Source organism: Alligator sinensis, unplaced genomic scaffold (genome assembly GCF_000455745.1).
Source record: "Alligator sinensis unplaced genomic scaffold, ASM45574v1 scaffold957_1, whole genome shotgun sequence".
Taxonomy (NCBI): domain Eukaryota; kingdom Metazoa; phylum Chordata; order Crocodylia; family Alligatoridae; genus Alligator; species Alligator sinensis.
Window position 1 is genome coordinate 575743 of NW_005842039.1, and position 27106 is coordinate 602848.

Genomic DNA, 27106 nt, shown 5'->3' on the forward strand with positions numbered 1-27106 from the left:
GGAATTAACATTAAAACGTAGGTACAGAAGTAAAAAAAATATTGAATAATAAGCCAGGTGCTTTTCCAGTCTCCTCTTAAAGACCTCCAGGGTAGCGGGGAGCACCACCTCCCTTGGAAGTCCATTCCAGATTCTGGTAACCCTTACCGGGAAGAAGTTCTTCCTGATGTCCAATCTGTATCTGCTCTTTGTCAGTTTGTGGCTGTTGTTTCTAGTTACCCCAAGGGGTGCCCTGATAAACAGAGTATCTCCTATTCCTTGTTGCTCCCTCCACCCCCCTGATGAATTTGTAGATGGCCATAAGATCACCTCTCAGTCTTCTCTTGCAGAGGCTGAAGAGATCCAGGTCCATCGATCTCTCCTCATAGGGCCTTACCTGCAGGCCCCTAACCATACGAGTAGCCCTCCTCTGGACCCTCTCAAGGTTATCTACATCCTTCTTGAAGTGCAGTGCCCCAAACTGGGCACAGTGCTCCAGCTGCGGCCCTACCAGTGCCACGTAGAGGGGAAGTATTACCTCCTTAGACCTGTTTGTGTTGCACCCTGCTAATGCATGATATGTTGCAGTTTTATACCGCACTCTCTGGAAGACCTGGAGGTAAAACAGTTGGAACTTAGTCTAAGCATAGCCCTCAGGACAGAACTGGAAAGGCAATGGCAAGGTATTAGGATCCCCTAGTTAGGCATAAGGAATACAGGGCTCAATTTATCATTGTAGAAGATGGCAGAACTATACCAGGATGAGTTGGATATTTCCTATTGAGCACACTTTTTAAAAACTAAGCTGATATGTATGGGCAGATAGGATATTTGTTTTAGAAAATTCAGTTGTAAAAAAAGCCTCTTTCAGAAATAATGGAAACACATCCAACCTTGCTCTTTACGTCCATGGCCAAGTGAGTCTGAGGTTGTGCTACTTTGCACAGTGGGATCTCTTGAAACCTCTGGTAACTGTAAGAGTAAAACTTGGAAGTTGAGCTACATGAGAACATAGTAGTATAAGGCTTGTAACAATTAAGTACTGTGGCAGCCATTCTGTAGGGGACAGTAGTATACAAATGCATGGATGTACACACATGCCCCTTTATCAGTTTGCAGTGTTTTGCATTTTATGAACTTAAGGTTGGAGGCTTTCATGATTTTGTACTGCATTTCTGTATAGGTCTGCCAGTCTACACCACTTGTCTCTGCTTTTGAACCCTAAAGTTTTCATAATTTGTTTTTGTTTTGATTTACCAATTTTGAAGACCCAGCATATCACTGGGCATATAATCCAAAGTAGGTAGTTGTACTACATACGTTTTGAGAATAAATTTTGCTTGGGGAAGAGAGGTCTCAAAAATGTTCACATACGCATTGTAAAATATCTTAACCTGTGACTGGGAAGTTATTTTTAACTGATGAGGAACATAATGATACCATCTGTGGATACATCTGATGGGAATGCAAGGCACCTTTGCCCCACCACACCTCCCATTATTATCTTTGTCTCCTGTTCTGCAAAGCCTGTTTCCCTCTGTGTGCCTGACTAGGTGATTACAGCACACTGGATACCCCTTGGGCAGTGCAAGATGGGAATCCAAATTATGCAACAGGTGCTGGCAGTACTTACAGGAAAAGGCAGAAATGGGAAGCTGTTAGGACATAAAATACAGGAAGGAACTGGGCAAATGAGTGGAGGAAAAGTTAAAGTGAGTAATCCCATCTAAGTCTGTCCTTGGCCTCTTGAATGACCAACAGATGTTATCTGGCCTCTCCTGACTGAACAGCAAAGGTATCATATTTGAACGGACTATAAACAGTACTGTTGTAGGTTTCTAGAAGGATGGCAGTAGGATATTGGCATGGAAACAAATTACTGCAGGGTGCGGCACGGTGTGAATTTAGTATGTCAGCTATCATGGTAACAGCTCATGTGCATGCTCTTGTCTCACAATAAGTTCACACTCCAGTTTACCTTACAGTAATTTGCTTGTATGTCCATGCCTTGAAGTGTTATGAAACTGCAGGCTATGAAGGATTATAGAAAAAATGAGGACAAGACTCAACAAAGAATTGTTTTGATTGTTGTTACCAAACCAAGGCTGCCATGACATGAAAATTGTGAACTTAAAATATTGTACAGAAAAAAACATTTTAAAGGGCTTCAGAAAATTGTCATGCTTGCCAAAGCAACAGCAACTGTCATGGGATTTTGTTTTTCTAAAGTCTGGTGACTGCTCAAGGTGTTCTTGCACAATTCAATTAATGTATTGGAGAACATTTTGGCAGAAAGTTTCTGTTAGAATTAACTAAGGAAAAGAAAACAAATGTATTGAACTTTTTAAAGGTGGTCTGGATGGAAAGTAAGGATATAGATTTTTGCCTTTTAAAACTAACTGATGTAGTCCTTGTCATGACAGTGAGGACACTGCTAGCATCAATGTCTTGGTCTTTTTAGCAGGTGCCTCAAGAAGCTCTCAGTTGCCTGCTCTTTTTGTCCAAACACTGCATGGCAGATGCTGTAATTCAGTGCTGGTGCCTGCCAACTTTCAAGTGTATAGACTTCCCTTAAGTTAGTCTTTCTACCTCTGCTGTGCTCTGTCAACAGGACCTGCACCTTCATTCTGTTGCTCAAACAGCAACTCTTTTGGAGGCCTGTTATTAGTCAGTGCGGTAAGTGTGCCCAAGCCAGTGAAGGCTTCTATGGCTCATAGTTTCCATGTGTGATGACTTGGCTCTAAATGGTGCTTTGTTGTTGGATGCCCTATGATGTTGCTATCCAACTTCTAAGAAGCCAGGATCTGCACACCATGTAGGATGCATCATTATAACGCACAGGCATTCCCCCACTGCATTGTGGTTGCCCCCCTGCTTCACCATGTGTGCAGGCACCACAAGCTGTGCCATGCTGCCCCATAGGGCAGGAGCATGAAGTGAAAGCCATAGGAGGAAAAGAGAGCCTGGAGACTCCAGCTGCAGCAGATACAGGGAGCTGGGTAAGAGCCTGAAGAGCCACAAATGACCCCTCATGGGCCATATATAGTCTGTGAGTCACCAGTTGGACAGCCCTGTTCTGTGCCATGAACATTGTTCCCAAGATTAGTCTTACATTGCTGACTGAAGCTCTCCAAGGACCTGATGTGGGTTGGTAGTGTGGCCTGAATTGCAGTTGTGACATTGTTCTTTTATTATAGCCTTCAGCACTGCCTTTACTTAAGTATCTGGGGAATTCACAGGCATTGTGGATATTAACGTAAGGATTTTACGTTTTACATTTCTCAAGGTGGAAAGGAGAGTTTCTCATGAAATCAACTTTCTGCCCGAAAGGACATACCCTTTGTCCCATTTGAGAAATAGAGGAAGCAGCTCACCTTTTACTTCCAAGACCTTGCTTCTGCAGCTTATCTTCTCTCTCAGCATCAGCAGTGTGGGAACACTGCTATATTTCTCTAAAGGAAGAATATTCACAATGTCTTCCATTCAGCACCCAGAAATGTGTTAACATAATCTTTGCCTGGTATATCTGGTCTCCATGGTCTCTATACTCCTCAGAAAGAGGGTGGTATATGGGAAATTGCACGAGGCTGTTGTAACATGATGGCCTATCAGAGATAGCCAAGAGTAAAACAAGCTATGTGATAGTGTGGCCAGCTCCTAGGATATTTATCACTAATCTTCCACTATTTGATGTTTTTCCTTAGAGTCTCAGCTGCTGGAATCAAGTGACTTCAATGAAAACAAAAGTTCTCACAAAAAGTACATTTGCTTGTACAAAAAGCTTGTGATCCTGAAGCAAAAATTACCTAAAAGTCTTAAAAACAGAAGTCTAAAAGAACCCTAAATGTGTGTGTTGGGGGCAGGGGGTACACTTATATTTTAGCCAATCTCATGATGGTCTCTCTTGGATGAAATTCATATTTTTGAATGCAGGAGTTTGGCAGTAAGGACAGTATAATAATCACAAATTATAGTATTTTTCTCTCCATCTATTTTGCTATTAGACTGTAAGCTCCTTGATGGAAGAACTGTTTCTGAAAAGGAAAGGATCATAGTTTATTTCCATCATAGTTTTTAGGCACTGTTGGGAATGCTTTGTCAGTACTAGACTAGTCTTAGTTTACTGTGCTAAGATTGACTTAGATAAACTGGAATGTAGGGTACCCAGAAAATTTGATTGAAATATACCCAATTTGTAAATCTCAAAGGTCATGAAAAAATACCTAGAGTCTGTATATGTTATGAATATGGAAGAGCAGATGTTTTCATGCTTCAGCATAATTTCTGATTTCAAGAACCTTTTAAATGCACACAAAAAAGATAAAGGAAATAGTTTAACAGTGACATGATTCTAAAATTGAATAACACTAAATTTGTATTAAGAAATATGTACCTAGAGCCATATAAGATATTTACTTTTAGGCTCCATATATAAGCTAAAGAATTTGCAGTCCTGTTTGTAACATGGCTTTTGCCAAAGTTGTGTTCTGGTCGGGGTGCTTAATGATTTTGAACAGTGACTTGTTAAATGTCTAAAATAAAAAGTTACCCATTTCTGATTGCTGCTGTGAGAACTAATTAGCTATGGTAAGTGTCTGACAATAGGCATGTCGATGCCTACATTAATGCACTGTAATTACGGCGCATTTCATTTAATACCTGTACTAAAATAAATGTCATAATTAGCACTACTGCATATTAGTGCCAGGGCATGCTTTTAAGTGACACTAATGTGCAGTAGACTTATACTGCACATTAGTGCATTAGCTTGTTTTTTTTTTGTGCCACACTAATGCGCAGTAGCATTAGTCTACTGCACCGTTAGCATCTTGTGTAGTATCTTTTTTTTAAATTTAGGCTAAGTACAGACAGTCAAAAAGCCTGAGGCTGAATCAATGAAATCTTTGCAGGTTTCTCTAAACAGCATAGATTAGACCGATAAGCGAGTGAACTGATGTTCACTTTTTCGAACAGGAAAGGCAGCCAGCAACTCATACCAATAGCTGGGGCATGCTAAAGCACATCTCCCAACCTGCTGGTCATTGCAGAGAGTGGGGGCAGCGGAGGTGTGTGCGGGGCGGGGGGGCCCCAAGCAATCCCAAGCAGCTCCTTGCAGGCTGGAACTCTGCCAGCCTGCAAGGGAAAAGACATGGTTTCCCATGTTTTTCTCTTTTGAGGGAGAAAATCCATTCTTAAAGTTTCTTGATCCATTTTTAAAGTTTGTTCTTGACCCTTTCATATATTCTTGTGACCCACTTTTGGGTCATGACCTACAGGTTGAGAAATGATGTACTAGACAAGTGGAGCTAAGAGTTTGGCTTGGCCTTAGTTGTTAGTACTGTTCTATAATTCTGCTTTCTTGGCTTATGTGGAAAAAGAAAATGGGTAAAACTTCCAAAATTTACCTGAACTAGGAGCCTGAACCCTAACGTTTTCCAAAATGTTCTAAAATATTTATTTTTCTAAATATGATTTGGGCACTCTGGTAAATGTTGCTCCATGCTTTCCCATGGAACACAAGGTGGACTTGTTCAACATTTGGAATTCTACAGCTTTAATATCAACATTTTATATATACCATATACTATTTACTCCTTTTTGTGTTATTTCTAATATCACACGTTATAGTTGACTTCCTGCGGCTATATCAAACCATAAGCTTAGGCAGAATTCCATATTACAATGAATGTAAAGTCCTGCTTAAAAAGATGCCAAATGGCCGGTGTTACATTATAGTTCTTGGTATCTTGTTTTGGTTTCACTTTTGTTGCATAAGATTTCAAGCTTTTTTGCATTCAACCGAAAGGAATGTAATTACAAATCTTTGCTGTTTGCCAAATATTGATCAAAATTGAGAAAGGATGAGCAGTTTTTAATGCACTATGCTTTCCTTATCCTATTAAAAAAAAACCACCACCCCCCCCCCCCCCCCCCCCCAAAAAAAAAAAAAAAAAACTTCCATGGAGCATGAAACCAGTCATTTTCCAGAAATGTTTGTTTCTCCTGCCTCTAATACATTTTAAACTATTTTGCCAGCTGAAAAAAAGAGATGTGTATATACATGTATGAGCACCAGGGAGGCATTGTTATAGCTCCATTAAGTTGAAATGTGAATGTAAAGCATAAGTAAAATCCCCTTTCACCTTTTTAATGGTTGAATTTAGTCATCAAATTTTAATATGCTGGCTTTTATGTGAAAAATCAAACTTATCATTGGTTCTGAACCCAGTCATTCACCTTAAGAAAATAAATAATTTTTCCCCAGTAACTAGAAACTCCAAACTTTTCTGATTCATTTTCACAACTCATCAGTTAGGGTTGACTTCTTGAAAATAAGTCCTTTATTTGCTCTTATTCACATAGGCAGGAGAAGGCTGGGCCTAATGGGGCTTAGCCCCCCAAACTAATTTTGCGGTGGCCAGCAACAGCAGCAGCACCAGGGTGCTGTCATCCTGCAGTGCTCCATGCCCCCGCCGCATGTTCTTCCACCTCCACCACACGCCAGCCCCACAACAGCCCTCAGCCCCACCCCGCAATAATATTTTCTCCTGCTACTACTGCTTATTCATGACCTTCAGAAATGCTACTTCCCTTCTTTTACATTGTCCAGTCCGAGTTCCTAGCTTTACTGCTCTTACACTCAGCCCCAATGGTAAGATACCATTGGCAAGAAGAGATGGGAAAATTAGTCTTGGGCCATAGAGGCACTGAAGTGGGGCTGGGATGAGGGGCATGGTAGGATCTGGTGAACACAGCTGATGTAAGCTAATACACTGGCATCTGAACAGATTCTCACTGTGCTACTGCTTAATGCTGTGGGGAGTCCTTCAGCTATACACTGAACATTAGAAGATGAGAAAGCCTTGGAATGATTTTGTAAGTAAAGCAGCAGGACAAAGAACTTGAATCACTTCAATTTTGAATGGAATTTGTTTATGGAAAGGATAAAATGGTAAGGCAGGAAGTTTTGGCTCAATAATCAGTGTGTGTGATATATGGAGTTACAGGTTGAGGAGTTTTGACTCAAACGTGCTTATGTTCCTGATGTATTTGAACCCAGAACCTTCTGGCTAGAGGGTCTTGTTCTTCCACATAGGATTATACTGCTCACCAAATTTGGGCTCAGGAAGGAATTCAAATGGGCACAGAGTGTGGGGCTTTTGCTTTTTCTCTGTAGTGGGTGACATGGTCATTAGCACAGCGGCAGGGCATTGCCAGCATAGTTTCATAGTTGGTAGGGTCGGAAGGGACCTGAGGAGATCATCTAGTCTGACCCCCTGCTGTGGCAGAAAAGAGTACTGGGGTCAAACGACCCTGGCCAGATGTTTGTCCAGCCTTTTTTTAAAGACCCCCAGGGTAGGAGCCAGCACCACTTCTTTTGGAAGTTGGTTCCAGGTCCTAGCCGCCCTGACAGTGAAATAGTGCCTCCTAATGTCTAGCCTGAACCTATCCTCCGCTAGCTTGTGTCCGTTGTTTCTTGTAACTCCCAGGATTGCTCGGGGGAACAGGGACTCTCCCAATGCCTGCTGGTTCCCCTTGACTAGTTTGTAGACTGCCACTAGATCCCCTCTCAGCCTTCTCTTTTGGAGGCTGAACAGGTTCAGGTCCCTCAGCCTCTCCTCGTAGGGACTGCTGACCCATGATCATCCTTTGGACCCTCTCCATATTGGCCACATCCCTCCTGAAGTGCGGCACCCAGAACTGGGTTGTTTCTGAGGGTTGTTTCTGAGGGTTTGCAGTTGTTTCTGAGGGTTTGAACTGGTGATTTTGGTGATTACTTGGGTAAATTATCACATGTCAATGTAGGTGACTGGACTCATTGGCCCAAGAGTGACTTTCAAGTCCTGTTTTCATGCCTAGGCAAATATGTGCCCTGATACGGAAACAGTGGGTTGCCAGAATGCAAACCAGTTTTACACCACTGCTGCCTGTAAAGACCCCACCACACTTTCTCTGCCATTGTCCTCAGAACAGGAGCACAAAAGCGAAGGGGAGGTAAGATGGGATGTCGGTGGTAGACTTGAGGGTTGGAATGTGGGTTGTAGTACAGGAAATGGGGAAAATGATATGGTGTGCTGGGAAGTTATGGGTTTGTTTACATGGGAAACAACAGTGGTACAGTGATATCTTTACAATTATACTGAAAGTGGTCCCCACGTGGACACTCTTGGGTCCAAGGCACATGAACAAGTTAATGCAAGCTAAATGATGGTAAGGGGCAGCTGCCTTGAGGTAATTGCCCTTGTGCACACTCTTAACTTAAGTTTAGCCTAATAGTTTATCCCTGTTTCATTGAGGGATAAACTACTGCTGCCACTGATTTAGTTTCAGTTTATCATGGGGTAAAAGCATACATATAGGTGCTTACCTGCTCTGCTTGAAATCTTACTCGGGTTTATCTTTAGGCAGCAAGTTCATGGGTCTGTTTCCTTCTTCTGAAACAAGAGCATCCAACTCTACCAGAAAAACCATGATAGTGGTACCGTTATACTTATAATCCTCTTTGAGTAGACATGCTCTGAGAAGGATATAGAGTACAACAGAAGACTGAGGAAGCCCAGGGTTTAGGATGCTTAAGGGAATGTGGGGGTAGATGATGAAAGGATGTGGAAACTAGGGCTGTGTGAGGCTTCGGACCCTGCTTCGGATCTGGAGAAGCATGTCCAGGTCAAAGCGCTGGCTTTGTTAAGCTTTCCAAAGCGGTTTGGAGCTTCTGAAGCGCTTCAGAAAAGCTTCGGAGCGGCCTCGGAGATCTGGCCATAGGGTATAATGGGGAATCAGTAAAATATCTATAACTTTGTTGTTTTTTGTCTTATTTGGATGAAATTTGCAGGGAAGGTAGACTCTGCAGAGAAACTGAAGTCTGCCAATTTTCAAGAAGATCAGTGCAGGGCTTTGGGGGGAACTGCACCTCAAGCTGCAAACAAGGAAAACTTGTGTCATGGGTGACACTGTGTGTGTTAAGGCTCAGCAGGGTGAAGGCTTCAGGGATGGTAGCCCCTGCTGCGGCCACAAAGCCTGCCAGCTGTTGAGGAGATTGGTGCAGGGGGGTTCTGGCTCCTGGGGCCCTGCACCTCTAGCTGCTGACAGGCAAAATGCATGAGATGGGTGCTTGTGGGACTGACTGTCTCTGGGGCGTAGAAGACACTACTGCAGGCCTGCCTGCTAAGCTACTGTGTTACCAGTTACCAATCAATCATGATTCACTCAGGGACCAGCTTAATACACAGTTGCTAGATAATATAGTCAGTTAATTACCATCAATTAACACCTACAAAACCAGGACTAAGGAGAGGAAATATTCAATACAGATAATCAAATACCACAAGACAGACACAGTTGCACAAGCACCCATGGCACGAGTTTCGCCTGTCAGCAGCTAGAGGTGCAGGGCCCCAGAACCCCTGCACCAATCTCCTCGACAGCTGGCAGGCATTGTGGCTGCAGCAGGGACCAGCATCCCTGCAGCTGTCACCCCGCTGAGCCTTAACACATGCAATGTCACCCATGTCATGAGTTTTGCTTGTTCGCAGCTTGAGGTGCAGCTCCCCCCAAACCCCTGCACCAATCTTCTTGACATTTGGCAGGCTTCATGGCCTTACCAGGGGCCACCACCCCTGCAGTTTTGACCCCTCTGTGTCATAGCACATAGACATGACAGGAGTTTTGCTTTCATGAATTTGGGGTACAGTTCCCCCAAAACCCCTGCACCAATTTTCTTGAAATTTGTCAGGCTTCATGCTCTCAGCAGAGTCTACCATCCCTACAAATTTCATCCAAATCGGACAGAAAACAACAAAGTTATAGCTATTTCATTGATTCCCCATTATACCCTATGGCCGGATCTCCGAGGGGGCTCCGAAGCTTCGGAGCCGCTTCAGCTGGATCGAAGCAGAAACCTAGTCCGGAGCTACAGATCGGATTACAGCCATCCGAAGCGGCTGGATCCGAAGCCGGATTGAATCGCTGCTGACTCGCATAGGCCTAGTGGAAACTCTGTCAGAGTACTGCTGGATGCAGTGGGAAGATGTTTCAAAATGCTTTGCGTAGAAGACTCGTAGGGTGTGTCTACACCAGTGATTCTCACTCAGGATGACACAGCACCCTGGGGTGCCTTGAGATCCTTTCAAGGGTACCTGGGAATGCCACATAATATTGTATTTGCAAACACAATCCAGAAGATAAACTCGGAGATTTCAAATAGAAATCCACAGTTACGGTTTTTCTTCATTTTTCATAACAAAAAACCCTCTTTTTTCTGTGGTCAAAAGGGTGAAAGCTAAGAGCTGGCATTCTATCCACAAGCCTATGCACGGGTGCCTTAAGTCTAAAAAGGGTGAGAACCACTGGTCTGCACTGTTGGTTAAGATTGACTTTAAGGGTGCCCTCAAGCTCATACCTGCCAACCACCTGCCCCTGGAAACTGCTAAGCTTGAACCCTCCTTTACAGCTGCAGTCCATGCTAAACACAGAAGTTTTGACCCGAGATCAAGCCTCTTTTTAGCTTCCCCTCCCTGCAGTGTGTTTGGAACTCATCCATGTAGTACTGGATGCATAGCACTAATCCTACAGCTCCCTGTTCCTGACTTCCAGCCTTTCTGCACAGTGCTTCTCTCTCCTGCCAATAATTGGAGCCAAACACAGAAGGAAAAACAAGTAGTCTGTGCAGTGTTTCCTAAAAGGGCTTCACTCAAGGAACAGGAAGCACAATGTGCAGCATGTGCAAGGTAAAATATATAGATAGAAAGTGGTGGGCCCATAGGGGCTGAACTAGTTTGAAGGTCACCCCTAAATATCTGCTTATGATGTTTGGGCCCTCCAGGCAATGCTGCAGTGATACTCCCCTTTAACAAACCTATTCCTTTCACTGAGTGCTTTTTTTTGTCTTCTCTTAATTAGATTCTGTAATATATGAACATGTGTGCTAAATTGGTCCCCTGAAAATATGCATGAATTAGTTCTTCCACAGTGCTTGGCAAAACTGGCTTTTTCAAAGATTTTTTTTGCAAAGAAACTAACAAAGTACAGGTTCTTTCCTTGTAACTCCAGATACAAAATTATCTGTAAATTATAAAATGCGCTTATGAAGAGTTTGCTTCTAGGTCTCTGCTGTGCTGTGCTACATTAATAGTAAGAATTCTGTTTTATGGGCAACAGTATTGATGTGGTAAGACTGTCCTATTTGAAGTCTGTGCATACTGAGAAGGCTTGCCATGTGGCACTGAAGAAGGCAGGGGAGGGTGTCACCTTAATGGCTAGCTTGTTCAGAAAGGCATAAGCTTTTATAAGCAACAGCTTTCTTTGTTAGATGCTACATTAGATGCAGCAGTGTAATTTCTTTTATTGCTAAAGCACAGGACTAAAGTCCACTTACGCTGAAAGGGTAAGATGGCACTATTAAAATGATAGTAATAATACTACAGCTTCATGAATGCTGCACAAAAATGATCCCCAGACCATCCTTTGAGGAAAATCTTTATAGCTGAGTGTCAGTTCAAGGATGCCTACTGTGAAAATGTGTGAGAATTTCCAAAGAAGCAGTGCATTCTTCAAGACTTTCTCTTGTATTTTTTTTTAGACTTGTTTAACAGAAAACTTGGAAATTGGTTAAATTTCCTACAAAATGAAAAATCCAGTTCCTGCATAGGTAGGGTTAATTCTAAATTCACTAATTGCAGCTAACAGTTCTTCAGAATCTGTAAGTGGTTGAATATAAAATGTTATGTACAGTAATTTTGAATAACAAACTAACTTATTCAAAGAACAGTCAGTTCAGCCAATTTTAGAAACAGAAAGAAAATAGATGAATCCATCTGGCAAATTATATAGATTAGTTTAATCTAGCTTTGACGTGTTAGTTATTTCATTATCAGGATAGTAGGTAAATGACTAGGCAGGAATTTGAGTGTTTTGGTACTCAGTATACCTTTGTTGGTCTGTACTGCCCATTTTAATTTTATCCTGCTCCTAATTTTTTACTTCCTGGTAAACTAAGAATCTTGTGTTGCATTGGTGTAATTTGGGTGTGCACACCAAAAAAAAAAAAAAAAAAAAAGGGAAAATGTGGAGCTGGAATAGATTTATCCTCCTGAAAATAAGATAATCCTACAATTACTTTTCATCTTACGGTTTTTATGATTAATGGCCTGGCACCATCAAAGAAAGAGACTTTCTTTTTTATATTATTATTATTTTTTCAGGAAACAGATGAGCAGAAACTTCACAAAATTGCCAGTGAGCTTTTGCATACAGAAAGAGCCTATGTCAGCCGACTTGATCTCTTAGACCAGGTAAATTTTCTTTAAAGAAATATTTCTTAGTTCATTTGAACTACAGTGCATATATCTATGTGTATAATAATTCTACTGAGGGATTATATTTTTTTGCCTTTTACTAATCCTTTCCCCTACGCAATTGTTCATAATTGCTACTTAGTTTTAGGTTTTCTTTTGCAAGGGTAATTTAGGGGCTGCTCACAGATATTAAAAAACCAAAAACAATGCTTTACTGGAAGAAGCACTGTGTTAGTTTGACCTGGCTCTGCAGCATCTCTATAGATCAGGTACTTCAGCGGGGCTTTTTGGTGCTTTTGTCTAATAGCTGATTCAATCACCTATAGATAAAAGTGCCAACAAGCCCACTAAAATGCCCAGTCTATACAGACGTTGGGCGAGCCGGGTCCAAATAATGTGATGCCTTTCTCTGGGTATGTGCTAGGCTTGCCATGGGAGCCATCAGGTTTAAAGTAAAGCACTTTTTGTTTGTTAGTTTGTGTTTTAATGTCTGCAAGCAGCCCTACTGTTTGCCAAGAATATCAGTCGCTTATTGACGTAAACCAGGTAGAACCAAGTGAGCAACAGCAGTGCGGGTTTCCCCACCAGCAGGGCCAGGGGCAATCTTCCCTCTATGCTGATTTATGACTTGGGCTGTGCTGAAACTGCCATCAAGTGTGTCTGTTTATAGTGGACTGTGTTTGTAATTCTCTGTGCCCTAAGAACTGTACTGAGATTACAAACAATATAAGACACTGCACTGTGTTAGGTGATTTGACATCGCTGATATTAGATACCCCATCTGTGTTCTCTTTTCTTCACCACAGGTTATAACTAACTCCCAGTACATAAGAATTAATTTTGCTGTGGCAAAAGAAAAGAGCCCTTGTATTTTCACAGCCTCAAACTGTATTTGTCATTTCTTTAAATTTTAGGTAATCTGCAGCTCTCAAATTATCTCTTTTGAGCTTCCTAACCAGAGAGATGCTTGTGTCATACATTGCTGCGTAACTGGCACTGTTCTTCATCTTCACTGCATCTTTACATTCTCCTGGGTTAATATGTGGGCTTGTTGATAAGAGTTCATGACTGAAAAGTCTAGCAGCTAGCTATGAAACTGCATTGGACTTCCAGTGCTGTTTTACGAGAGACAATTTACATAGTTGTCCTACATCAATACGTTGTATAGAAAGGAACCCATTCTGCAAGTTAGAGCTTTTGTTTTAGAGAAGTAAAAACATTATGGTAAAATGTTTAATTTTCTTTTAGGCTCTTCTGGGCAACATGGAAGTACTTTCACTATCCCAATTTTCAGGGGCATTTCTGCAGGCTAATAAAAAGTGGAACAAAATTCTGACAAATTAGCTGGCTGACAGCACTTGAAGTGACCAGTGTTGTGGGAGGAAAGGAAAAAAAGAAAGACTGAGTATTCTGGTTTTAAATGTACTGAAGTATAAAAATACCAAATTATATTAATATTTTATATAAGCATTGATATATATTTACCAACATTCGCTAATATTCTGCACAAAACCAAAGCAATGCAGGCAAGTCTTAAAGTATATGGCTTAAAAAAATTAAGTGCTTAACATTTAAAGTGGGATTATCCAGAGTTCCTGGCAGCAAATCCTTTGTTCAGACCACAACAACTGAACTTCTGAGTGCTTCTAGGAGATGGTATCTCTTATATGTTGAACTGACACAAGGGTTTGCAGTAGTACCAAAGGGTCTGATGGGCACTGGAGCTGTGTTCTGCTAAATGCTAGATATGAATACAAGGTCTCCAGAGATCTTGCATTTTAGGAAGGCAGTGTACAAGCAAAGTGGTCAGCAGTATGGCTGGAAAACATACTTTTTTAATGTTTTGTGAGACTGTTCTTTGGACAGCAAAGAAGTGTTAAGGTGGTGAGGGAAGAGTATGGAAGTGGGGAAGGCAGGAAATGAATAGGATGAAGGGCAGGGAAAGGTCAGACAAGCTCTTCCTCTGTCAGATTGAAAGCCTAGAGTGCAAACTGAAAAAAAGCAAAGTAGCAACATCATTGGTGGCTAGGGGGCTCTAGAAACGACTTGCTCCATTCTCCTCTCCTTCTTTTGCTCCTGGACAGGGTGATAAGGGGAGTTTCAAAGGTTTCTGAGGCTCTGAAGGAGGTGAAGCTGAAGCAGCTATCCTGAAAGCTTGGAAGGGGGAGAGGTTTGGGGAGGAGAAAAGTGTGCTGTATATGAAAAGAGGGGTTGGCAGCCTACAGCCTGCAGGTCAGATCTGGCCCACAGAGCTTTTTGATATAGCCCATGGATATGGGGCTTTAGCGGCATTCCATGGTGGGGGCTTTAACAGCCGTCACTTGCCCTGTGCTGGTGTGGGGAAAAGTGGTGGTAGCAGGTGCTTCCTCATGCTGGTGGCAGGTGCTTTCCCCTGCCAGCACAGAAAGAAGAGCAGTTGCAGGTGCATTTCCCATGCCACTGGTGGGGGAAAAAAGCAGCAGTGGTGCCTGGGTCCTAGCACCTGTCCTCCTATCTGCCATCCCACCTTCGACCTGAACTGGGTCAGTTTGGCTCACTGCCTTAAAAGGTTGTCACCCCCTGAACTAAATAAGAAGAGGAATGCATGTCATACTGTTAATTTTGGGGATTTTCTCCTTTCGCAGGGGTTTTATTCCAAACTCCTGGCGGAAGCTAACCGGGGTTCATTTCCTGCTGAAGTGGTTAATAAAATCTTCTCTAACATTTCATCAATCAATGCCTTCCACAGCAAATTCTTGCTTCCAGAGCTTGAGAAAAGAATGCAAGAATGGTAAGTGGTGGCTTAAAGTGATCACTAACTTCTTTATTACTGACAGATATCAACATTGTTCAGGGACTACCCTGAAAAAGTTACTTTCTCACCAACAAGTTCCAATCCCTGTAGGTTCTGTGGTGGAAAAACACCTGGTACCCTCCTGTTCATTGGCATCTGATTTGGCCATTATCCCTAGTGTTCAGCATGTGAATTGTAGTTCCCTTGGCTTCAATGAACCTACCTGCATCGTGAAGTCCTTTGCTGAATAAAATAAGCCTTAGAAGATTGCATGCTATCTGGTGGATCTGTCACTGGAATATAGGAATGAGTGCAAATGAATATATTTTCAGAGGTTATTGTAATGCCTCTTGTAAGGCAGAATCTAGCTCATGTATGCAATGTTGTAATTTAAGGATGCAAAGCCCATAGCATAACTAGGGGTGGGTAAGAGGGGCACCAGACCTGGGTGCCAACTTAGGAGGTACTCCAGAATTGACCCCTCCCCATGAAGTATATGCCTTGGCAGCAAGAGCAGCTCCATGGCATTGCTCTTGCAGCAGCAGCCAGCGCACAGAAACCCTGCTGCTGCCGCCTCAGCAGAGCATGTTGTAGCAGCAGCAGTAGTGCAGCCAGGGACTGTTTGGGAGTTCCTTGCATGGGTAAGCCTCCTGTCCCTACTCTCAGAACCCTGTTTGTTATACATCTGTTTGAGGCAAACAGGCTAGTTAACAGGAGAGTTTGCAGTTTGAGGTCCCAGTGAAACCCATGCATTGGTGCAGGTTACATCATCATAGAGGCAGTGTCACAGCTCCAGTCAAGGTCAACTCACTACCTAAGATTACCCTAGCTGTTTGCTTAAGCTGTTACCTGCTCTCTGCCATCTCACAGCAAAGTGCTATAGCAGCAGTTTGCAGTCTGCTACTCTAGAATAATTATCTGTCTCGGGGTTACACGTAGGGGTACTTAGAAAGGTCATAGGGGGTACGTGCAGGCAGGTGGAGATGGAGCATGCCCTGGGGCACAGCGGCATCTCCCCCAGCATGTTTCCACACTTAGCCTCTTACCCAGGGTAGAGGGAGGTGCGCACCAGGCGCTGCTGGCCCCACACGGCACGTTGTGACGCCTCCCCCCCACCCCAGCTCATTCTCCTGATTGGCTGCTGAGCTGCCACCCTCAGCCAATAGCCGAGAGTGAGAAAGCACCATGGCCAGCCCCTTCCCACAGAGCCGCAAGGGTCTGAATGGCGGGGGAGGAAGTGCAGTCTGTGCCCACCCCTGGCAGCATGTGGTTGGCTGAGCGCAAGGCCTGTCAGCAGCCTGAAGGTAAAGTGGCGTGGCGCGTGGCCAAAGGGGCAGCGGTGGTGGTGGTGGCCACGTGCGAGCCCCACCCCCTGTTTGGCCTCCCCTCCCAGTGCTGCTGCTGTGCGCACCCATGGATCTGGTGCTGTGGGCTGGTGCCAGAGCTGTGCCGGGCTCTTCCCAGCGGAGGGGTTGGGCTGCACTGAACTCTGGGTGGTTGGCGGTGGCGCTGGGAGGGGGGTCGTGGGGGCTATGGTGAATTCTGGAGTGGCTGTAGCCCCTCCCATAGTCCCCCTTCCAGCTCCGCCACTGCCTGCCCCAAGTGCAGCCAGACCCGGCCCCACACTGGGAAGAGCTCAGCGCTGTCTCAGCCCCAGCCCACCCTGCGTGGAAATCCTCGGGCACTCGCCCCGCCCATATTTGTCTGCGGTGGCGGGAGCCACACCCCTTGGATGAGCTGCACATGGCTCCATCCCATGCTTCTCCCAGCTGAGCAGTGCCTGCCACACTCCCTCCCTCACTGCAGGACCCTGTGGGAGTGGGGCTACAGGGGGGGCTGCAGCCACTCCAGAATTCACAATAGCCTCCAACCCTCCCTCCCAGTGCCACCGCCGCCTGCCCCAAGTGCAGCCCACCCCACCCTGCATGCAGATCCTGGGCATATGCCCCCCATGCCCTCCTGGGGGTGCTCATAGCAGCAGAAGCTGCCCCCACACCCCACACTCCCATGCGACTCAGTCCCATGCCCTGCCCTGGCTGGGCAACTCCTGCCCCTGTCCCAGCCCCACTCCTGCCAGGGTAGCCTGCCCCAGTCCGTGCGCAGATGCAGGGGCACACGCCCCGCATGCCTTTCCAGGTTGCGCATGGCGGCAGGAGCCACACACCCCAGATGAGCTGCTTGCAGCTCCGTCCCGCACCCTGCCCTGCCCTGGATGTGCAGCACATGCCCCAGCTTCACTGCCTCCTTCACTGCGGGAGCCTCAATCTGCTCCCCCCCACCCTTAAAAACAAGAAAAAATATAAGGGGGTACAGGAGTTGAAACCTTGAGTCAGAAGGGGTACACGTATTAAAAAAAACATTGAAAACCCCTGATCTATCTGCTCCAGATCCATTGGTGTACAAAATTGGTGTTTCCATTTGCATAACTAACCGGTCATGTATCCACCCTGACATAACCTAAAACTTTCCAACAGATCTGAAGTAATTGACTTCATGAGTCTTCATTTCAGTTGAGAAGTGTGATATCTCTCTTGAAAGGGCAGCTCAGAGAAATACTATTCAGTAAAGGGAAATAGGGGAATAAGAATATTTACAAATTCTCATTTTACCTGTGTGTGTGTGTGTGTGTGTGTGTGCGCGCATTTTATGTGTCTGCACACTAGTTCTTGTTTAGCAAATAGTGAACTCTCTAAATTAGGGGAGTAAAACTCATGTCCCTGTGGGCCAGATGAGTGACCTGGAGCTAGCCCATGGGCCAAATCGGACCAGTGGGCCCATGGTTTTCTTCCCATGCCCATGTTCGTTCCAGTGTCTGAGCTGTTTGTTCTGCCCACTCAAGGATCTGCAATGTGCTGTGGAGTGGCCAGTGCATGCACTGTGTATAGCCAGATTTGAATGGCTGTGTAACTTGGATCTCAGAACTGGTGCCACGTAGTACAGATCTCTTGTTATTTTTAGGTTTTAAACCAGGAATTTTCTTCTACTGGGCAGACTACGTAATGTAAGGTTATATTTGTATTCTTGTCTGTAGGATTATAACTCCGAGAATTGGAGATATTCTGCAAAAGTTGGCTCCTTTCCTCAAGATGTATGGAGAGTACGTGAAGAACTTCGATAATGCAATGGAATTAGTGAAAACGTGGACTGAACGGTCACCTCTATTTAAATCCATTATTCAGGACATTCAGGTAATGCAGGGGATTATGGAAAAGCTCAAGTAGCATGTGTGCACATGGGTAGTGTGTGCATGTGTGTGTACACAGTATATATGTATATTCTGAATTTACGATACTATACTTCCTCTTTAAAACTTTCTTCCAAGACCTTTAGCAGAAGGCATGGCTTCTGTTTTGTCCACTTAATGTTGGGGGTTTTTCTTATATCCACCCTTTGCTCATGTTTTTTTTTTTCTTCAGTGAAACATTATTTAGAGCAACTCATAAATGCAAAAGCTTAAGAGGATACATTTCTTTGCCTCTTTTTGAGATATAAAAATTAAATAACACTTTTTTGTTTTAATTGCACGTCACAGCCAACCAACCTGTACATTCCCAAACTTTCATCCTAGCTAGCCTGAATGCAGTTTTCTAGAACATCCAGTTTTGGTGCAGATGTTCAGTCCCAAGTGTTGAGCATCTAAAGGTGAAGCTGACAACCATGGGAATGAATTTTTTTTTTTTCTTTCTTCAAGGGTCTAATTTCATCACTCCACTGCCCTCTATTGATGGTTTAATTTTTTTTGGCTGAGACTTAGCACAGGTAACCTATCCAGTTTACAGAGCTGAAAAAAAAAAATCCTACAGTGCAATACAATTTTAGCAGAATACAGTGGTCCTCAGCAAGCAATTTTTGTGTGTTACTTTTAGTGCTAATATATGAAATGTTTCTAAAATAGCTACTATTGGTTTTTAAATCATAGATAACTATGCACTGAAAGATAGCATTTCTTATACATGTGTATATTATTACAGTCTAATTTCGAAGACAACTGTGCCTTGTTCATATGTACTATCATAATGGCCCCCTCTACAAGTTACAGATATCATGCAGTTCACTGGTTAATTGTCCCAGGACCTGGAAGATGGTATAGAGTGCACCTTCAGGAAGTTAGCAGAAGTTAACTGCCCACTCAGTGAGGGTAGTTATTCCCCCCACCCCACCCCCTGCCCCCAAGCTGGGGTGGGGGGAATAGCAGATACGCTGGAGGGTAGGGCTAGGATTCAGAGAGACCTAGACAAATTGCAGGATTGGACCAAAAGGAATCTCATGAGGCTGAACAAGGACAAGTGCGAAGTCCTGCACTTAGGATAGAACATGCACCATTACAGGCTGGGGGCTGACTATCTGGTCAGCAGCTCTGCAGAAAAGGACCTGGGGGCTACAGTGGACAATAAGCTGAATATGAGCCAACAGCGTGCCCTTGTTGCCAAGAAGGCTAACAGCATACTTGGCTGCATTAGTAGGTGTGTTGCCAGTAGGTCAAGGAAAGTGACAATTGCCCTCTATTCAGCCCTGGTGAGGCCGCATCTGGAGTACTGTGTTCAGCTTTTGGGCACCCCACTATAGAGAAGATGTGGACAAATTGGAGAGAGTCCAGAGGAGGGTGACAAAAATGGTTCAGGGGGTGGGGAACATGATTCATGAGGAAAGACTGAGGGAGCTGGGCTTATTTAGTCTAGAGAAGAGAAGACTGAGGAGGGATTTAATAGCAGTCTTCAACTACCTGAACAGGGGGTTCCAAAGTGGATGCAGCTAGACTGTTCTTAGTGATGGCAGATAACAGAACAAGGAGCAGTGGTCTCAAGTTGCAGCAAGGGAAGTTTAAGTTAGATATTAGGAAGAATTTTCTCACTAGGAGAGTAGTAAAGCACTGGAACCGGTTACTCAGAGGGGTGGTGATAGCTCCATCCTTGGAGGTTTTGAAAACCTGGCTAGACAAAGCTTTGGCTGGGATGATCTAGTTGGGGCTGGTCCTGCTTTTCAGCAGGTGGGGTTGGACTAAATGACCTCCTGAGGTCCTTCCAACCCCAATTTTCTATGATTCCCTGAATTTCCTTGAGACCATCTACATGTGCAGAGTAGCAATCACACAATAAAAAGCTCCAACCATCTATAAAGTTTCATAGATGTCATATCCGTTAGGGCTGGAAGGAACCTTGAAGATCATCAAGTCCAGCCCCCTGCCCCAGGGGCAGGAAGTCAGCTAGGGACAAAGGACCCCAGCAAGATAAGCATCCAAGCATTTCTTCAATGAGTCCAGAATAGGTACCTGCACCACATCTGGAGGGAGTCTATTTCAGGTCTTGGGGGCTTGATCACTACAGACATTTTTTCTTATGTCCAACCTAAAATGGTCTTGTAGGAGTTTATGACCATAGATTCATAGATTGTAGAGTTGGAAGGGACCCCAATGGATCATCGTGTCCAACCCCCTGCCCTGGCAGGTGTGCGGGCTGGGAGCGACCCGAGCCCTTTTCCGCGCTGCACGCGGGCTGTGGCCAGCAGCCCGGGCACACCGGGTCGGAGAGGGAGGCCGCCGAGCTGGAATTAGGCACAAACGCGTATTGGTAGTTTTAAAGATTGTTTACTTACACCGAGATGGCAGTGGTGCAGGCTGGAAAACTTGCTTGAGTTGCGGTTACAGACAGAAAAGAAAACAAAACTCGAACCTGCAGGGCATGAGGGTACGTCGCAAAGGGTTCCGGTGATGGGAAGATATAAAATACAAGGGTACGTCGCAATGGGTTTCGGCGACGGGAAAATAAACCTGCAGGACTCGAACCCGGGTAGAAGAGCTCTGGAGTCGTCCGGCAAGGACTCACACGAAGTTTGCTAGGCTCCGTGGGTCCTTCTGCTACACGAAGTTTGCTAGGCTCCGTGGGTCCGGTTCGTTGCGCGCCTTGTTCGTGGAGTCCTCCAACTTGGGCGGAAACCACTTAAGCCTTTTATACGGCTAGCAAGCCAATCACTAGCCGCCACGTGTGAATAATTTAGAACTGGACAATAATGGGACCCAAATTAGCATACAAATGGCGGGAACTCTTTGCAATGAGCATTTCTGTGCTGCAACAAAGAAATGCACCCTGCAAAGAAAGCTTCAAATTGGCGGGAAATTCTCCCTTGCACCGGGGTTCTCTTTTGCAGCAGAAAACTCCACCGTGCAAGGAAGCTGCAATTTAGCGGGAACAATTTAGCAGTGCCGAAGCACACAAAAACAAAAATCACACCCTTTGGGTTGTGACAGCAGGAAAGAGGACTGAGGTCAGACGACCCCAGCCAGGTGATTGTCAAGCCTCCTCTTGAAGACCTCCAGGTTAGGTGATAGCACCACCTCTCTTGGAAGCCCATTCCAGACTCTGGCCACCCTTATTGTAAAAAATGTCTTCCTAATGTCTAACCTAAATCTACTCTCCACTAGTTTGCACTCATTATTCCTAGTTACTCCCTGGGGCGCTGTGGTAAACAGCACATCCCCAATTCCCTGCTGACCTCCCCTGATAAATTTATAGGCAGCTACAAGGTCACCCCTCAGCTGTCTTCTGTATAGGCTGAAGAGATCCAGATCTCTCAACCTCTCCTCGTAGGTTCTTTCACGGAGACCACTAATCATGCAAGTGGCCCTCCTCTGAACCCTCTCCAGATCCTCTGTGTCCCTCTTGAAGTGCGGCACCCAAAACTGGACACAGTACTCCAACTGCGGCCTGACTAATGCTGCATAGAGGGGGAGCATCACCTCCCTCATTGGACCATTGGTCCTTGTTTTCCCTTGGGGCGCTCTGGTGAACAGATGTTCTCCCAGATCCTGATGTACACCCCTTGTGCACTTACAGGCAGCCACCAGGTCTCCCCTGAGCCTGCGTTTTTCCAGACTGAAGAGTCCCATGGCTCTCAGCCTGTCTTCATAAGGCCTGTTCTCTTGCCCTCTGATCATACGCATGGCTCTCCTCTGGACTCTCTCATGCTTCTCAACATCCTTCTTGAATTGTGGAGCCCAGAATTGGATGCAGTACTCCAGCTGCGGCCTCACCAAGGCCGAGTTACAGTGGGAGGATGATATCCTGAGATTTACTTGAGAAGCATCTATAGATGCAAGCCAGGGTTTTGTTTGCCTTACCAGCTGCAAGATCGCATTGGTGTCTCATGTTCATCTTGCGGTCAATCATGATCCCCAAGTCTCTTTCAGCAGCGGTGCTAGCAAGCGTAGGCCTCAAAAATGTGTACTAACTTTATAGCTGGTTGCTATTGAACTTTATTTTGCATGAATAGCAGAGTCTAATGACCGTTATTCTTATGTTAAGCTAATTAGATATTTGAGCACAATAGTTACAAATATTCAAAAATCTAAGGAAAAACATTGTGTTCCTAGATCCTTCTATTTATAGAAATCTTTTTGCTGGATAAAAAGATACACTAGTTCTTGATGCTTCAAGTGCCAACTTATTTATTCTTAAAGCAAATAGAATTGTAATTATTTGAGTCAATAGAGTAGTAGAATCCAGTTCATACCTTTGCAAGTGCTTGTATATGAAATCTACTTTGTAGCCCTTTATAAAATATGATATTCCTGTGTGTTAGACCTGCCAAAGCCTTGTTTTATCATGGGATGAAAAAATATTCTCACCTGCTGAGAGGATGTTACTGTGTTTACAATTCTACAGAAGCAAAAAGTCTGTGGCAGTTTGACATTGCAACATCACATGCTAGAACCAGTACAACGTATACCACGCTATGAGATGCTTCTGAAGGACTACCTAAGGAAATTGCCTCAAGATTCCCTAGACTGGAAAGATGCTGAAAGTAAGTATTTTCTGGATTGTGCGCTGGTTTAATATATAGCAATAAAAGCAGTAATGAAAGGATGCTGTAAAATGTAGATAATCTAGCAAGCATAAGAGGAAGGAATGAAGGAGTGCTGAAAAATTTAGACAATGATTTCTGGTATGAGGATGTAGGATTCTTTGAAAAGCGATCTGTGGTTCACGCTGATTTCAGGGCTTGCATTTGGACAGTTCATTTTTTACCCCTGTTTTCTCTCTAGGAACACAATGCAATGCATGGACATTCTATTTGTTACCCATGATTCTCTCCTTCCCCCCCCCCCCAATGCACACAATTTTGATTAAATTTGTGTTTTGGTGTAGGAATACATTTTGTTTACCATTTTATACAGAAATGCTTTTGCCAGGAACAAAACCCCTTGGAATTGGGTTCCATATTTTGTTTTTAAGAATACAAGTTTCTGTGAAAAAGTGGGTTCATTTTCACGTTTTATTTTTCCATGCTTAAATTCTGTAAGAATGGATTGTGACTTGTTAAAATTAAGGAATATTTGCCAGTGAACTTGATCAAATAATTTGAGCTGGTTTCACCGACTACAGAAGTCACAGTGCATGTTTCTGTTTCTTGACTGGAGGAACCATGACACCTAGAATCATGTTTTAGGTAAAAGCTCTCAAATTAATTAAGTTTAAAATTTCAGTCTACAAGTATCTGGAAATAATTGGTTAAATTTGGCCAGTATTCCAGTTTAGTTTTCCTGAATCCATTAGCTCTAACTTCTGTAACTCTAGCGGGCTAAACTGTAATTTACTTTATATTGATAATGAGAGAAGTTTGTGGAGTCTGACTTCCTTAGAAAACTTGTAAGCATGCTTTTCATGGTTTGAGCTAGTGGTTTGAGTATTAACAGCACATAACTATGAAATTTAATTTGTTTGCCATTCTTGTGTCTAGAATCCCTGGAGATTATATCCACAGCAGCAAGTCACTCCAATAGTGCAATCCGAAAGATGGTAGGTGGCTTTTAAGCGTTTTCTTTTTTTTTGTAGCCCTGTGTTCTTAGTACTGTACATTAAGTACCATGTAAATTAAGATGCTCTGTGAATTGAATTTTACCAAATCTGTAGAATACCAATTTTTCTAACAGGTGAATTGGCAAAATTTGGTTTCTCTACTCCAAAGTATAGAGGTCACTATTAGCCTTTTTGGGTGCCTATCGATGTGCTTGTTCATGTTCTAATTAGAATGTCAGAGCAGACAGATTAATCGAGTCTGCTCCCCATTCTAATTAGAACGTCCCAGCGTTGCCTAACCATCACATATATTAAGTACACGAGCTTTTCAAAATGGCTGTGAAGGCACTTTATCTAAACCTCATCAAATGAGCTTTAGATAAAGCATCCTGCAGCTGTTTTGAAATGTGCAGGGGCTTAATACACGTGACGGGTATCCCAGTGGCTCTCTGAGAACCACTCTAATTAACCCCCCCCCCCCCCCCCCCCCATACATGTATAGGCAACCTTTATGATCAGTGATCATGCTAGGCAAAATATGGTCATGTAATTAAACCTTGGGAGTGGAAGTTGGAAAAGTTGGGTTCCGTTCCTAATTTAGATGAACTGTGTGACCTTATGAATGGTTACTTAACCCTTCAGAGCTTATTTCTGCATCTGTAAAATGAAGATCCTGTTTACAGAGGGATTATGGTATATAATCTATTAAATATTTGTGAGATGTTTTGGAATTCCTGTAAAAAGCTTTTAAAAATACTGGTTATATTAATTTTAGTCTTTTAAAAACATTTTGGGCTCAGGGTTTGAATACTGGTAGCTAAATTGAATGGCTCTGTATTTAAACATAAGGATCTCAATACTCTTATGAGTCAGATAATAATAAACAAAATCAGCTTTTGACACTGATAGGATCCCTTATTCATAAATGCAATTAATTAAAACTGTTTAATTTTGCTTTGGTTGAACAGGAGAATCTAAAAAAGCTGTTGGAGATATACGAGATGTTGGGAGAAGAAGAAGATATAGTCAACCCCTCGAATGAGCTTATCAAAGAAGGACAGATCCTTAAACTAGCTGCTCGTAATACATCAGCCCAAGAGCGATACTTATTCTTAGTAAGTATTGTGCCAGGATTTTCCTTGCTTAACATTGCAGAAAGATTACATATACAATATAGAGAAAAATGACAAGGATACATTGTTTTGAATAAAATTCAGTTCAGGTCCAATTACACATCTTGCAGGAAATCTTTTATGGTTATAGTTGCTGTCACAGTAGCTATTCATTTCTATTCATAGAATTTCTGTGATGTTAAGAGCCACCCAGGGCATAGGACGAGTGTTTTCCTTCTGTTTTATGAAAAGGAAACACATGCTAAAGAGTCTAAGCTAACATAACACTATTAAACTGTATTAAAATAATGAATTGGCATAAAATTATTCATCTGTGCAAGCAGTCTAACTGAATATGCATGTATTTTACAAGTCTAGTAACAATAAAGTAGATGTTGACATTCTTACATTACTATCCAAGTAAGTGCTGTATGCATAGAAAAGTAGCATTACTAGACAATTTATATCATCTCTAAAAATGCTTCTCACTTCCACCATCGTTTTTGCTCGGTGATTTTTGTTCTGGTTCTTTTCTATGATGCTTTTTAATTCCCTTATGAAAGCTTGATGCAGTTCACTCCTTCTAGAACCCCAACATCACAAATTCAAGTCCTGACCTTTGCGGCTTGTTCATGACCCACTGGCTGGCCCATGTTTTTTGGGTAGTGAAATACATAGTTCCTGAGGGGCAGATTTTTTTTCTCATTTGTGTTTTCAGCAAAGGAATAAATGACTATAGCAGAAGTCTTTGAACCAGGCTAGACATGAGATTAAAATGAGGGATGTATATGCTTAGAGAGAGATTCAAATGCAACATATCTACGATACAGATTTCAGCTGACATAAATGTGGCTTAGAACATCAAAGGAATTGTGCAGAATCCTTCACCAGCTGCTGTACCAAGTCCATAATGATTCTTTTTTGCAAGTGGTTTTAAAATGTATTCCAGAGATAAGCAGTCCCCTTTTCGGTATGACTACTGAAGCTCTAAAAAATATTTAAAAGTCCTTAAATCATTTTAATGGGGGAGACTATGCATCTATGAAGTATCATTTAAATAAGTGATAATAATAATTAATAACAAGAAAATTTGTTAAGCATTATGGCTCTAATTTAATGGCTCTAACTCTGGGATGAAGTTTGAGATCTTTTAAAATTTATTTAAAAGCACTACATTTGAAATAAGTCTGCATCCTCTTTGTTATTGGGTCTCATCATTTTTTTTTTCGTTTTGTGGATTTTATTTATTCTTAACATAATTGTGAAGGAACATGAATCTACTTCTGATACAAGACTAAAAATTCCCTCAGAGCTAAAGTAATTTTAATGTAATATAAATTTAAAGTTATACACTGTAGAAAAGACCATTTATCCAGTTGTCTTAACTCCATAATTGAACATATTCTCAATATTGAACTGTGATCAGGTTGGCTCAGTTACTTGCACACTCAAGTTTTTTTTTTTTTTCTTGTAAGTAGCTGGTATCATTCGCCTTTTAATAATATATTGTGCAATGCCTGGTCTTCGTTTGAATTAATGATGTGTCAGTTTTGAGGGGGTTGTTTTTTTGTTTTACAGTTCAACAACATGTTGCTGTACTGTGTCCCCAAATTCAGCTTGGTGGGATCAAAGTTTTCTGTTCGAACAAGGGTTGGCATTGATGGTATGAAGATTATAGAAACTCACAATGAAGAATATCCACACACGTTCCAAGTGTCTGGAAAAGAGCGAACACTGGAGTTGCAAGCCAGGTAAGAGAACCGTATGGTCTAGTTCTAAAGCATTAAAAATTCCAAAATACAGAGACAGAGAAGTACATACCCACACACACAAACCAGGCTGATTGGTCTTGTGAGGTCATAGTTTACTACTAAATCATTAGTTTTATGAAGTAGTCCAGATTGATGAATACCAGCAGCAGTGTAAGAATGTGGCAGGGTGCCCATGGTGGCTGGCCCCACACTGGGGCAGTGGCACCTTCGGTTTGCCATTGCTGCTGCTGCAATCACAATCATACGGCTGTGGCCATGAATGACTGGTGTGTCCTGAGACCGGGGTGGGTACCATGGCAGTGAGCGGGGACTGCCCACAGGCGGCTGTGTCAGCAGCAGCAAGCAGGGACTGCCCACAGATGCCGGCGGCTGCATCTACATCAGC

At 43.2% G+C, this 27106-nt stretch overlaps 1 protein-coding gene across 13 annotated transcripts in view; it reads left to right on the plus strand.

Annotated features, from left to right (window-relative positions):
* The window catches only part of FGD4 (FYVE, RhoGEF and PH domain containing 4), a 146060-nt gene that overhangs the window by 101202 nt on the left and 17752 nt on the right, over positions 1-27106 (plus strand). For all 13 annotated transcript variants that reach the window (XM_025202866.1, XM_025202868.1, XM_025202861.1 and 10 more), the window contains 7 exons: positions 12180-12269; positions 14897-15042; positions 18077-18233; positions 22704-22842; positions 23779-23837; positions 24806-24952; positions 26528-26700. In XM_025202866.1, the coding sequence (XP_025058651.1) occupies positions 12180-12269; positions 14897-15042; positions 18077-18233; positions 22704-22842; positions 23779-23837; positions 24806-24952; positions 26528-26700 (911 nt within the window). The remainder of the gene's footprint in view (positions 1-12179; positions 12270-14896; positions 15043-18076; positions 18234-22703; positions 22843-23778; positions 23838-24805; positions 24953-26527; positions 26701-27106) is intronic.